Genomic DNA, 14,410 nt, shown 5'->3' on the forward strand with positions numbered 1-14,410 from the left:
TACTCACTGCGGCGCCGCCGTGTACCCGGACGACCTGACGCGGCTGTGGAACACCAGCGGCTGGTCCTGCACGGCGCCCCGGGCCGCTGCACAGAAACGAGTTCGAGAGGGTCCGTTAGCGCGGCCGTTTGCGGTCACGACAAGAACTCAGCCCCTTAGAGACAGAAAGGTCCGGACCGAACGGGTTCGCGACCTGTAAATTCAAGGGGTTTCTCACCTGACACCAAACCCACCAATACCAGCAAAGAAAGTAAAATCGAGGCCAAAGCACAAGAAAACAGCAAAAAATGCTTCTCCCACGCCGGAAACGACACGGCACTGCACTGCTCACTGCTGCGCGTCCCACGTTCCCGGGGACCGACACCGCGGCCTTGCCCGCCGCCGTCACAAACGGCCACACACAGAACCCGGTCCACGGGACGTCCTGTCCGTGCAACACTCAAACTGGCCTGAACACCAGCCGGCGAGGAGCGGTGCACTTCGCAAAGCAGTGACGAACACCCTTCCCTGCTAACGAGCATAGTTATTCTCAACCAATCCAAATTTCTCTCTCACGCTTTTATCACATAATAGAATAATAAGTACGACGAGCCACTGAGACACGGCTGCGTGAGAGCGTCTCGTCGGCAAGGGAACGTCTTGCCCTATCTTTAACATACATTTTTCACAGCACTGCTGACGAAACCTGACGTCACATGGATTTACGAACCTCAAAAATGCTTTCGGACAAAATAAAATTCTGCCAGAATAATTTATTTACATTTAATATTTGGTATTCAATCTGTAAAACACCTTAATTTTAGAAAAATGGGTAATTGCATAATATTGAATAATTCTAAAAATAGTTCTCTAAAAACATTCAGTTCTGATACAATTTCAAAACTGATAACCTGAACCATATTCCCAAGAAAAGCCAAGCGAACCTAATGAAAACATTAAAAGAATATTTATTTCACACAGAAAGCCGGGCCCAGCGTGGGGCAGGCACCTCAGCTGGGACCTGGGACCCCAAAGTTCCAAAGAGTAGGAGAACTGGAGATAAAACTGTACCTCGGCATCAGGTAAACAGAAAAGGCCTTCCCTGAGAAAAACTTTCAAAAGCCAACAGAAAAATAATGTCAGGATAAGGCAGTCAAGTTAGAGGCACGTCAGCGTACCCGGCCACGAGAACGCCTTGAAGTCAAGTCCGAAAGTGCGTAACTGCACGTTATTTTAATTAACGCTTAAGCACTGACACCTGAGGGCCCTTCACACCTCTTTCGTTTTTCCTGTCATGCTTCGTCGGGAGAAGGGCGCACATGTCAGCTGGAAGCACTCGCATAAATCAGTCCCCTCGTTAATTTTCCATATGAATATCTTCTAAACAGTCATAAATAGTTAACACTTTAAAATTTCACCACTCTCTGGGTACAGAGAAGCCATGACCTCTGTGATAACCTGTTTGTGATAATCGCTCTCACATTCGGCTCTAAAATCTAAGCAGCATATTTAGTTGCGAAGCATAATACATCGCACACTCCTCTGAAATGGATGGTCCATATTAGTAAAAGATGAAATTCCACTTTTAAGGGGCAATCTAAATAAAACACGTAAGAACAGCAGCTAACAAAAGGAACGGATTCCGTGAAGAGGAGGAAAGTCGTGTGTCCCTCAGCCGGGACACCCTCGGTCTCTGGTGGGAACGTGTCCAGCTTATCGGACAGTCACCCCCGCAGGACACGCTCCCGCACACAGGCGACTCACACGGAGCTCGTTCTGCAAGCTGTGCCTTTGAGGCAAACACATTTAGAATTTTGGAATATCATCTGGACAATATAGCATTTTTCCGACTGTTAACAACTTTAATGAGTACCTGTTAGTTACTAATTTTTCCAAAAAACTTTAATAGAAACGTACACATAACATGAAGTCATTTGGGGTATTAAGAAAATGATTCAAAAAGACTTACGTTGTCCAACAATATGAAGGTACTGAAAGCCAATGAACTGCACACTTAAAAATGGTTAAAATGGTAAATTGTGTTATATACATTTTACAATTAAAAATACACACAAGTAGAGAAATAAATGAAATGTTTTTAAAAGAGCACAAAAAACAGACTATTGCCATGCAAAGTACAAGACCACATCATGCCTAGCAGACACTGTCGACCCTTCCTCACCACGAGGACGGCACAGGAATTGAAAGCTCTGTGAGGAGCTGGCCTGACATCCGCGTCACACTCAGTACGCTGACCGGTACTCAGACCGCCGCCCGCCCCGGAAAGGACAGCGAACGCCACATAAACCCACTTCTCCACCTCCTGAAGAAGACAGGGTGATGACAACAGGGGCAAGGACCGAAGCAAACGGGGAGGGGGGGGCTTCTGAGCTGCCCCACCTGCCCCCCCAGGGCTCCCTCCCCTGTGACCCCCACATCGGCCCAGCCCTCCCGAAGCTCTGTCTTCCTCGAACCCCATCAGGTCTCCCTGTGTTGTGACCTCTGATAAGTCCTCAGAGAGAAGGCCCCATAGAGCTGTCATCACTGCAACCACCAGTCTTTGGGGACACGTCATCTGTGCGTGCTCCCCGACTAGAGTGTCAGCTCCGGGGGCGGGGGGCAGGGGTCTCTCCATTTTGCTTAAAATCCTATCCCTAGCTCTAGATCGAGCCCGGCACCTGAGAAAGCTCCCTGATTTCCTGAGTAAAGGGCGGCATGCATGATGCATACGACATGGCCATCTCACAGGTCATGTGACGCGGCAGGCACGTGTGATGTGTGCTATGTGATGGATGTGACATGCTGTGACGCGGTGTGACAGGAGCGGCTGAGAGGCGGAAGACAGGGAGGAGGAGACACGGGCTGACGAGCACACTTACTGTTTTTCAACCAGGTCAACAAGAGGATTAACAAGACTGATGAGGACTGTGGGTTGGTCGCTGAAGAGAATAAGTCATTGCCAAGGGAAGTTAATTTTAAGTGTTTTTTTGTAACAAGCAACGTGCATTTATCTGGATGCTGCTTAAAACAAAACAATGAGAAAATACTTTTGAGAATAATTGATTGTGGCCTGGTTAATACAAGATACCAAACAATTGCTGTTAGTTTTGACACAATGGCATCGCGGCCAGGAAGGAAACGGACGTGTGTTTAGAAATGCACCCAGAGTGTGTGGGGTACGATAACACCACGCTCGGGATTTGCTTGAAGTTCTTGAAGTTCTTCAGCAAAGAGAAATAAGAACAATTATTCCCGTGACACGTAGTTACAAGTGTCCACCCTGTGCACCGCTGCAGCAGCCACGAGAGAAACCACCGCCAGTGTTTCTAAACATTACTGAATTCCTACGGCTTATACCCGACTCAGGGGAAGCAACGTGCAGCACAGTCCCCGCTGCTAAACAACACGTGGGGGAGCGCGGAGGGCGAGGCGGGCGGGCAGGAGTCGCTCTGACGGATGAGGCCCGCACGGCCACGCGGCACGGCCGACCGCGGCTCAGCTAAGGGAGCGGACGGCCTGCGTGTTTTTTATTTCCGAGTATGTTATACTAACCAGACTGTTTTTGACGAACTGGCTTGGTACTTTTTTCCTCAATAATCCTGAAATACAGCGGAGAAGTCGACAAGACACAGGAGCTAAAATAAACACAGAAGACTGTACTACGTGACGGAGCTACTTCAACAAAACACCCGTTCAGGACCGTCGCGAGCGATTCTTCACCGGATACGAACATACCGTGTTTCGAAGAGAGGATGACGATCGAGCTTAAACTTATCCTTCTCAGAAGTAAATTTGTATTTTTAATAAATGCACTGTTCTGTAACCTACTATGCGAAATAGTGTTTCGTGCTCAAATAAACTGTGAGCCGTTTAGTTCTGAACAAGATGGAGGCAACGGCTCGAGCGGCAAGTTCTTCCAAACTCGGTCAGTGTACTCAGGACTCAACCAAACTTCACTTTATTAAGACAAAGAAGAAGCTGGACTCTACCAGCTGGCAAATGGGCGCACAGGTCCCCGCCTGGAACACTCACCTGGGCAGCACCGAGAGAGGCCGCGCCGGCGCAGGGCGCTGCCATGACCGCAGCAGCGCGGGGACGCTGACCTCCAGCACGGCGATCTGATTCCCAAACAGGGAGGTGAGTACGCAGAACGCCTGCAGGACACGTCACGACAGAATGACCACGTCACGGGGACGCAGCCGTGACCGGCCCCCTCATTCCTCCCGCACGCTCGGCTCCCGCAGCATTGAGCCTGCATCAGGCAGCACGTGAATGGCCGTGCTGCTGGCCGGGTGGGTGCCGCATGCACAGGGATTCGTGAGAATGTTCCCGCCTAACGCTCGCTGCACACGGAGGGCGTGAGCACACCCGGCCCGCACTCCCCGGGCCCGCCAGCCCGAGCCTTCCCGACTGACCTTATCGCTGCCGGCCTCGTTCGTCATGGCGCATGACCCGGTGACTTGAATGCTGAGGTTCCGAAAATCTTAGGAAACAGAAGCAGACAGTGACGAGTAAGGGGTGAGCGAGGGAACGTTCCCGACCACACGACACGCCGGCACCGCTGGGGCTGCGATGGCACAGGGACAGGACAGGGCCCAACGCCAGTGCCGCTCGGTAGATGCCACCCTGGGACACGGACAGCACGGACGGGCATAACGGCATTTCAGCTGTCTTACAGGACGAGCAGGGACGGCCAGCTGAGGGAGGAGAGAAGCAGGGCTCAGACCCCGAGGCCAGCAGCCGTCCAGAGGGTTCAGGGAAGTTGTCCTGACACTCCCGAGCCATCCCCAGAACAGGCACCTCTCCCAGGGGAGCTTCACGGAGAACAAGCACCTAGGGGCCTGGGCCATTCTCACTGCGGGGGACGGAGGAGGGCCCCTTCCCGGGCGGCGGGACAGAGACAGGGCCCCTTCCCGGGGGGCGGGACAGAGACAGGGCCCCTTCCTGAGGAGGGCGGAGAGGCTCCCGGCAGTAGGGCTGAAAGAGGTGTGCGGGCAGGTGGCAGCACGAGCACAGGGCCAGGACTAGAAGGAGAGCGTGTCCACTCACTTTACGCAGGTGAGCGCAACCCCCGGCAAGGCTGTGCAGGCCCAGTGCCAAGCCTTCGGTGGGACACACTGACAACTGAGGGGCCCTCGCCAGGAGCCTTGGGACACTCTGGTGCCTGGAGGGGCAGGGGCGGCCCACAGAGATGGCAGAGGACGGCTGCGGGATGGGGAGCAGCCTCAGGGAGGCCTGCGAACTGGGACGGCCACCCAGAGCTCAGAGCAGAACCAGACACACGCCCCTGGGGCTCAGGCGCGCATTGGTGACCTAGGAACCGGCGGAGGGCAGGCCACCTACCGCTAGTGGCTGATGCACCGTCCTCAAATTCAAATGACAGGCCTTCTGCCCTAACACTCAAAGTCCCCGCAGCAGTTAAAAGCCCTGAAGTTATGTGAAACTTACATCAGAGGCCCCCTGACCCTGGCTGGACCTTACCCCTGTACTGGAGGACGGCTTCGAACTCGAAGTTCGCCAAGTTAAACACGAACAAACCCGCTGAGCTCCCGATCCACAAGCAGCTGGCATTCTCGGGAGACAGACACCTGAGAATGGAAAAGACAAAGACACTGTACGACCTTACCATGATCTTCGCTCCCACGGACGCCGCGGAGCGCCACGCGATTTCCCGAGCGGCGCGTAACCGCGGGGACACGGGAGCGGCCCCGCGTGCTGTCGCAGGCGCTGGTTCCCCTCGCCCGGGCTGTCATCGCCACAACCAGGCCGGAGCTAAACGGGCTTCCTAGGCGTCCACTCCCCACAACCCGGTCCCAACTGCACTCTGATCTGCAGCATGGTCATTTCCTCTGTGGTCACAAGAGGTTGATGCCACGTCTCTCGCACACAGGTGTCCTTGTGCGGGGCTCGGTGCCATCGCGACCACTGCCCCAAAGATGGCGCCGGCCAGCGAGAAGCGCACTCAGGAGGAGGCTGCCCTCGAAGCAGCAGAGCTCGCGAGGCAGACACCGGCCTGCGGCTGCTGCTTCTAATTCACAAACTACGTGAAAGTCTCTCAACCGATTAATGAGCCTCATTCCGGAAATGCCAGACTGCGACTCAGAGCTCCCCAGACCCGCCTGTCATCGCCTGCACTGCAGGACACCGGTCCAAACAGCAGCCTCATCGTCACCCGCCGCTTCCGACAGTTCCGACTTCCCTGGGCCCATTCTTGGTGTCCCCGCCTGCAATGCCAGACCACGGTGGGCCAAGTGGCTGGTCTTAAACAGGAGTCAGATCCCGAGATGCCCTGTGCACCCTCCAGTCGTGGCCACTGCTCTAAGAGGTGGGGACACAGGCCTCAGACCCTCCACTAGGCGCCAGCACCGGCCGACCGACCACGCCCGTCCCCGCCTCCACCGTGGTGTGGACCAGGCCGTGGCACGGACCAGGCAGGCACCCATGCGGAAGCTCGGCCACACAGCTGGCCCGGCCATCACACTGGCCCCTCGGCTTTCCCTGCCCAAAGCTCGCCTCTCGTCCAGGAGACCACAGTCTTCAGCCATCTCTAGAGCCTCAGCGCTCTGCAGGACACAGGCAAATACAATCCCCGTGTGCCCTTTAAGCACGGTTAACAGTGGCTCCCTCACATTGCCAGTGTTTTCAATATTCAATCAAACACAGACAGATAAAACTCATCTGGGGTCAACTTTGAATGTATCACATATGGCAGAAATGGGAGAAGCCTGAGGATGGTTACGATTACAGTCCCCTTTGCCCTACTACGGAAGCCAGGATCCACCTAGATTGTGCTGAGCAGAATGAAAATAATCTCATTTCTTTTATTAAAAGATTCAAAAACAATTGACCAAACTTACCAACTTTAAGATTTAAAATATGTAATCTTAAGAACACTTACAGTTATTATTACTCGACCAGACTAAAATTATTCAGTTTTATTTTCCTCATTCTAATAAAAATAAACCTAATTTAAGAGGTCTTCCTCATGTGGCGTTAGCCGAGTTCATCACACTTACGATGCACACTCAGGGTGTAGGACGAGCGAAAGGTCACAGGGAGCCAGGCTCAGGACAGGCAGCGCCACTTCGGTGCCGGCCCCTTGCTCCAGTTCACTTGCCCAGGGAGGCTGGCTCTCCCCTGGGAACAGAAGAGCCGATGATCTGATCAGTGAGGTCACAGGCAAACAGCAACGCGGGGTGCTGTGCGAAGCGCTTGTTGCTCCAATCACTCAGGTCTGACTCAAGTTCACACGTCGTAAAAAGAACAAGGCTAGAGGTCAAACAGAGACCAGGGGCCTGTAGGGCGGGGGAGGGAGGTTCAGGTGCAGAAGCACAAAGAGGGGACGAGGGGCTGGACGGCTGAGACAGGTTTGACTCCCATCCCTAAAGCGGGCTTGAGGGTACTTCATAGCTAATGGGACTTACCTGAGAAATAATGAAAGCCAGACATAAAGCATTAGGAAAAAATGGATACATTAGATAAAGGCAATTTCTGATCTGCTTTTGAAAGAAATGGCTTAAAGCTACCTGCAAAAAAAAAAAAAGAAAGAAAGAAAGAAAAGAAACAAACTAAACTAAAAGAATAACAATGATGATAAAGTCGAAGGTCAGCAGACGCGTCTGCTGCAGCATGAGAGTCAGGGCTGCGTGCCGCTCTGAGTCACTGGCTGGATCAGGAAGCAGAATCCACAGTTTCCCAGCAGTGCAAGCTCCTCCAGACAGTGTGGCAGACACTGCGGACAAGTGGAGGCTCTGGGCCAAGGGCGCCGGCAGGCGACCAGCCATAGGAGCGGGCAGCGCCGCCCGGGGGCGAGTCCATGATGTGCAGGGCGTGCCTGAGCCCAGACCCCCAGGGCCACGATACGCCCCCGCCAGGTGCTGCCCACGAGGCCCCCTGCACACAGGCCCGCCCTCGCCCGCCCCCACCTGTCGCCTCACAAGGCCTGCCTGGGGCCCGGCAGATGTCTAAGGTCACAACCAGGGCTTCCCAGTCAGGAGGGACCCCCACACTCCCCCACACCTAAGACAGGGCCACGACAGGCTGCCCCGGGAGCCCTGTGGGCCTGGGCAGTGGGAGGCTTTCAGCGTCCTACCTAGCAGGCTGCACAGGTGCGACCCAACCCTCCTGGTGAAGAAACTCTCTCCCGTTTTCCTCAGGTCAACATGTGTCACGCGGCGATAATGGTGTCTTTCAACCATACTGAAGATCCACAGCTGGAAAACAAACATATGCGGACGCAGTCGCCACATGGTCCAGGCGCAGAGGCAGCAGGAGCTACTTGAGCAGACCAGACGGAGGCCAGTCCCGCATAGGCCCAGCAACCCTTCTCCGGGCCCCGATGCCTGTGGTCAGGTCCTTCCTGCCCCTTACACACCCCAATCTCGAGCACCTCCACGGGCACATGGGCCAAGAGCGCTGACTGTGGATGCAGACACTGCGTCGTCCAGTCCCTACAGAACAGGCCACCCGAGGGGATGGTGCTCTCGCCCCCCCAGGGATGCACCTCACGCATCACGGGTGATGACACACAGGTAAGTACAGTCAACACTGTCAGAAGAAATTATTTTAATTTATGAAACGCACCTGTGATGCTGTGACTTGTAATGAGAAATTCATTCGGTCCCTGTCCCTGTTCCCGACAAAGAGCAACTAATACCCTTGGGACTCAGGCGACAAGCACTACAAAGGTGTCTTTTGTTATGTTAATGAGGTGACTAGTGTAGAGTCCTCATGTATCCTAACAATGGGGCCGGAGAAGGGACATGGTGATCAGAGGGTGAACTTTCACCTCACAGCCTGGCCTCCTGGGAGGGGACAGGGGCCGGAGACGTTCAATCAAAACGGACGGTGAGTTCATCAGCTGTGCTTATATAATGGAGCCCTATGAAATCCCCAAGTATGGGGTCCAGAGAGCTTTGGGGCTGGGGACACATCCAAGTCCCAGCAGGTGACACACCCCAGGCCTGTCTTCACCTGGCTATCTGTCGCCTGCACCATGACCTGATCAACGTGAGTAAGCGTCTCCGGAGTTCTGAGCCACTGCAGCAAATCAACTGACCCTGAGGAGGGGGCTGCGGGACCTGCGATATGTAGCCAAGTCGAGCAGACGCTGCAAGTGACCTGGGGACCTAGGACTTGCCACTGGCATCTGAAGCGGGGCAGCCTCACGGGACTGAGTCCTAACTGTGGGGTCCGACGCTTTCTCCACCAGCTGGCTCGGCATGAGTTACACGGTGGGACGCCCGGCTGGTGTCATAGAGAATGAGTTCCCGTGGGCACAACCCCTCGCGCTTGGGGACCAGAGTGTCAGAAGTGAGGTGTTCTGGGTGAAAGTGCAGGAGACTCAGCGGAGGACAGAACCGGGTTATTCCAGACGCAGCGCCCTTCCCTAGCGACGCCCACGGCCACTTTTCAAGAGTCTACTATCCATACTTTGTGAAGCAAACCTAAATCGTTCATCCAAAAATCTAAGTTTCGAAAAAGATCAAGTGTCTTCAAAATGTTCAAAGCAGATCCCGCCGACACGAACGGTGATGCTTTTGGCTGGCGCTTTCAAGACGCACAGGTGACCTGGCGCCCCTGCTGGGAGGCCCAGGCAAATGACAGACCCCGGGCTGCGGGGCCACCGGGGGAGGGTCTCCACGGCCGCGGCCACCGGTGCCTTCGCGCCACGGGGAACGCAAAGTGACACTGAAGCAAAGCCCTCCTTGCAGATGGCCGCTTAGTCACGTGACGTCTGGAAACCCCGGTGCCCTTACCTGGCCCGCGGCGCATCCGGTCACGAGCTGCTGACTTCTTTCGTCGACGAAGAGACTTAGGAGAGGGGAAGCTGGGGACAGAACAGACACTGAGCTTTAAAAGCCCCTGACATCATTCGAACTGAAGACTATCGGTTCTACTTACATTTCTTTCAGTCAAGTTTAAACCATTCCAAAATAACCTCTTCACAGAAAGTAGAAACCGTGAGTAGCACTGCGGAGAACTGCGTGAGTGTGGGGGTCACCTGCGCACGAGCCCAGGGACAGCATGGGCTCCAGCTGGCCTGACGGGTCACACGTCTGCCCCGCATCCATTCAGGCCGCTCCCGACTCACGGACTCCATGCAGCGCTATGACCACAGCGAGAACAGCACTATACCCCACAGGCATTTAAACTTTCAACAGGACTCTTAAGTGAGCCAGAAATGATGAAATGATGAAGTCAGTGATGAAAACAGCAACTAAACAGAGGACTTCTTGTTGCCTATGATGTCATTTCATTTAAAACTTATTCTGAATCCAAACTGTCAAGAATCTAAAAGAATTATGCTAAATGGATATTAAAAACACTGCATGGCCTAAAAACTATAAATGACATCAAAATCGAGTTTGTGATTGTCTTCCTGACAGTCAATTGATAATTCCACATAATTAGTTTCAGGAAAACAATTTCAACATAATTCCAAGAAATGTGCTTTATCCCTGAGATTGGTCAGTGTATTCAGGTTGTTAAAATATCATATTCTACACATGGATAAATTCATTTCAGGAAGAATTTTCAATCTTTTGGGAAATATAATAGTAACTGTACCAAGCTGTGGGTATCTGAATATTCTTCAAGGTGTATTTTGTTACTTATCGCAACAAAGGAACTATCTTATACTGATTTTCTATTGTTCTTCTCCACATAAACTAGGATATGCACAGGAGAGGTACACAAGGGACTCTGGAAAACCAGTCACATGAGGTCCTAGGGGGACGGACTCTGCATGAGAGATCACAGGTGACAGATTTGGGGAGTGCTGCCTGCACATGCTGACTGGCCCCTTGATGCCAAAGGCTCTGTGGGGACCTGCACGCCACTGCTCAGCTTCTCAACCCTATACGTGGTCCAATGGGGGTGTCACTTGGCACCAAAGAGACCATCTGAGGAGAGGACAAATGACCCAGGAATGCAAAAGCTGTACAGACGGCTTCTGCTGAACTGAGTCGAGGTCTGCTGCTGTGTCCCAGCCACACCCCCAGGCGACAGGCAGTCGCACCTGCAAATGCCTTAGCTCCGACAGCAGAGGGCGAGGGCACGTCCCGTCTAACAAACGGAAAGCCTCGGACTCCAAGCATATGCTTATGTTTTAAGTTAAAACTTCGAGAGAATTAACTGCTAAGCAAATCCTTTCAGTGCGTGGGTGGGAGCGGAACAGCTATTCATGAGTGACACTCAGATCCCTGGAGAGTCACGGCCCCACCTGCGGAATAACATGCACAGGAGACCCTGGTGACTCGCAGCCTGACAGAAAATACGTAGAAGTTTTAAGTTACCTGCCAGCACTGACGAGCTGTATATTAACGATCCCAAACGATGGTCCCAAACCTTTGGACAGACAGACACACGTGTCCTTAGAAGAGGGAAAACTCTGCCGTCATTGCGACGGTGTGAGCTACTACTTTACCGGATTACGAATTAATCTACGTAAACGTGGATTAAAAGAGAACATAATAAAGCAGGTATAACAAAACTGCGCAAACACCCCGCGAGACGCCAGAGTCGCACGCGAGACGGTCACTTCCCGGGATAACCAGCTGGGGCCGGGCCTTCCCGGCTCCGCGTCGGCATCTCGGAGACCGGTGCACGCTGCGTCCCGGCCTGGCCGCACGAGAAGCCCGCACCGCCCTCTGGCGCGCCACCGCTGTGTGACAGGGACACCCTAGCGCTTCTCAAGCGTCACCCCCTTCGGCCCTCAGAGGTCCTGAGCCGATGTGGCCAGGCTCGGCACGGCCACCGTGGGCTGTGGGAGTGGGGACGCGGCGCCGGCGCACGCGACAGGAAGCGACGTCTCGCGGGCCTCGCGGGCGGGACTCCCAGACGGCGGACACGTGCCGTCCGCCCCCTGCAGACGCAGGGCTGGCCCTCGGCGTCCCTTTCACTCATGACGGTGACGGTGACATCCTCGCTTTGGCCGTAAATGGTGGTGCTAACACCGCTCGCCTGGCGTCAGAGGGACCTGGGCTGGCATTGTCATGTATGTCCCCCCAAGCCCCAGCGGGTTTTGGCTGGACCCTCCACGCGCGGAGACAGGGGTGGCTGGGGGTGGCTCTGGCCGCCCAGGCCCGGCATTCGAGGAGCGGTCCACCGGCCACCCGAGCCTCCCGGCCCTGTCGGGACAAGAGGCCACCGCGAGCGCCACACGGGCCTCCCCACCGCCGGTGACACCGCCAAGCTTCAGGCGGAGGTCAGGGCGGCAGCTACCATGCAGAACGTAGTGGGCACAGAGTGACTCGCACGCCAGTGGCCACAAACCAAAAGGCGCGGCACACACGTGTTCACGGTGCCCCTAAAGCACCTGTTTCACCACAGGCGCTCGCGTGCCCGGCGCCTTACCTTAAAGCTTCTGTCCTCAGACACCGAGATGATGACGTGAGCTTGCCAAGGGCAAAACTCGGCTGCAGTCACGGGGCCCTGGTGCCCTTCGAGCTCAGCGAGTGTAGACTGAGTCTGGGGGTTTGTGAGGGGAGATCGGTAAGTGAGTGTTCTGGTCATGAGTATCAAGAAGTTATACACTTCTCACGAAAAACAGTTTCAGTTAAACTCTGCCTTACGTAATTCCCCCTTCCAAATTTGACACCACCTATACTTAAACCTAGAAGTTAAAATTCAGACAGCCGAGCTCAGGGGAGCACAAGCGTTTCTGGGCCACAGGAGCAGTGACTTTAGAAGGGAGAAACCAGCGAGCCTGACCTTCCACAAGCCTGAGGCGGGCAGCTTCCCACAAAACTGTACATGGTGCAGCTCAAACACCAACGGGTCCACAGGCCTTCCCCGGAACTGCACGGGACGAGTCTCGAGGACCCCAGATAATCGGAGGACACCTCCCACTATCTGTCTGGGACGTCACTGATGACAGCAACCTTTCCACATGTTCCTCAGTTCCACAATTTGTGTGAGCCAGCAAGTGTTCAGAGACAGACGTGCACTCTGCCCCAGACTGCCGCGCGCACACTGGGCGCACCGCCAAGTAATCAGCGGTTAGGAGTTCATGCCGAACATCCTTATCCCAAATCTTTGAACGTGGACATGGCACGAAAATTCCTTGCAGGCAAACAGCTTTGCTGACTGTACCCAGGTCTCGGATCCGCTGTCTCCAAAGCACGTCTCAAGCAGACCATGAATCCAAGGGAACAGAAAGCCAGCGCCTCCTGCTTGCTGACACCTGGTGCAATTTTTTTTTCCAAAATGCCATTTCGCAGTCAAATATGAGATTTGAAAATCACAGAAAGTGGAAGTGGCAACACATTTACTTAACCTAATCTTGATTAAGAAATCAGTGAGAAAAGTCCCATTCCCGATGGAAAGCAAATTGTGGTTAAAGGGATAAACAGAAGGACCACGTTCTGAGGGTCTTAAAGTGATCACTAAAGCAAGAGAATGTCAGGGACAAGTGTTGAATTGAACATGTTTGTTTAAAGTCATCCCTGATACCCAGATTTCAGGCAAAGGTTTCATGATACATAAAAGAGCAGTATCTGATTCCTGTGGTTTTCCGATTGCAAGATAAAAATATGTTTGCAGTCATTTCCCCTGACATGTTTACAAAAGTTCACCCAATTAACAATGCTGTCGAGAAGATGCAGGTGGGAGCTGAGCACCCGCAAGGCCCCCCAGCTCTGCGCCCCTGCGCCGCACGTGGTTAAACGTCACCTCCACATCCAGCAGGAACACTTTATTTCCAGCGCACACGGCAGCAACACGGTCGTCCGGACTGAGCCGTAAATACAGCACCTTCCCCAGCAGGGTGCCCACGATGGTCCCTCGAGGAGGCGACCCTAGGAGGAGGTCCAGCTGTCAGTGTGGTCACCAGAGGTACTCGGCAACACTAGCACAACTGTGACACTGCCACAGGGACACACAACGGGAGCCTCTGTGCCACAAAGAGGTGCGAAGCAACAATGAGCTTGGACGCACCACGGCCCTCTGAGAGCATCAGAAACACTGAGCGTGAAGACTCTTCTGGAGAGAAGTGGGACACAGGAACTGTCCACGGGGAAGGGGCTCGAGGACGGCAGGTCTTTGGGAAGGCCTTGCTTGCACACACATGGGTGAGTCAGGCAGGGTGGCCTGTACGTCCCAGTCCTTTCTCCTCCCTGTGTCCCCCCAGCTCTGGGCTGGGTCCTGTGACCTGCTTTGGCTCGTGTCGGGTGGGCAGAAGGGACAGTGTGCCCATCCGAGCCTCAGCCTCCCAGGCCACTCCACCACAAGGATGTCTCCGGGTTGTCATCCTGAAGGTCTGGTTTGGTGGGCTGGTCACGTGGATTTCTCCGCCATATTATACAAGCACCTGGGCTACCCAGACATCTCCCATAGCACCAGGCATGTGTCCAGGAACCAAACGGGCAGAAACGCCTGCCTTCAAGGCTGCCCAGGGCACTCATACGTGAGGCCAAGGTCAGCAGAGAGG

At 54.1% G+C, this 14,410-nt stretch overlaps 1 protein-coding gene across 1 annotated transcript in view; it reads right to left on the reverse strand.

Annotated features, from left to right (window-relative positions):
- Nucleotides 1-14,410, reverse strand: part of WDR27 (WD repeat domain 27) — a 42,208-nt gene that overhangs the window by 27,123 nt on the left and 675 nt on the right. The window contains exons 2-13 of the mRNA XM_025049062.1: nt 13,654-13,794; nt 12,337-12,450; nt 11,277-11,328; nt 9,738-9,808; nt 8,072-8,192; nt 6,996-7,116; nt 5,461-5,567; nt 4,395-4,462; nt 4,012-4,133; nt 3,532-3,614; nt 2,859-2,918; nt 8-86 (exon numbers count right to left, since the gene is read on the reverse strand). Of these exons, the coding sequence (XP_024904830.1) occupies nt 8-86; nt 2,859-2,918; nt 3,532-3,614; nt 4,012-4,133; nt 4,395-4,462; nt 5,461-5,567; nt 6,996-7,116; nt 8,072-8,192; nt 9,738-9,808; nt 11,277-11,328; nt 12,337-12,450; nt 13,654-13,794 (1,139 nt within the window). The remainder of the gene's footprint in view (nt 1-7; nt 87-2,858; nt 2,919-3,531; nt 3,615-4,011; nt 4,134-4,394; nt 4,463-5,460; nt 5,568-6,995; nt 7,117-8,071; nt 8,193-9,737; nt 9,809-11,276; nt 11,329-12,336; nt 12,451-13,653; nt 13,795-14,410) is intronic.

Source organism: Pteropus alecto, unplaced genomic scaffold (assembly GCF_000325575.1).
Source record: "Pteropus alecto unplaced genomic scaffold, ASM32557v1 scaffold195, whole genome shotgun sequence".
Taxonomy (NCBI): Eukaryota; Metazoa; Chordata; class Mammalia; order Chiroptera; family Pteropodidae; genus Pteropus; species Pteropus alecto.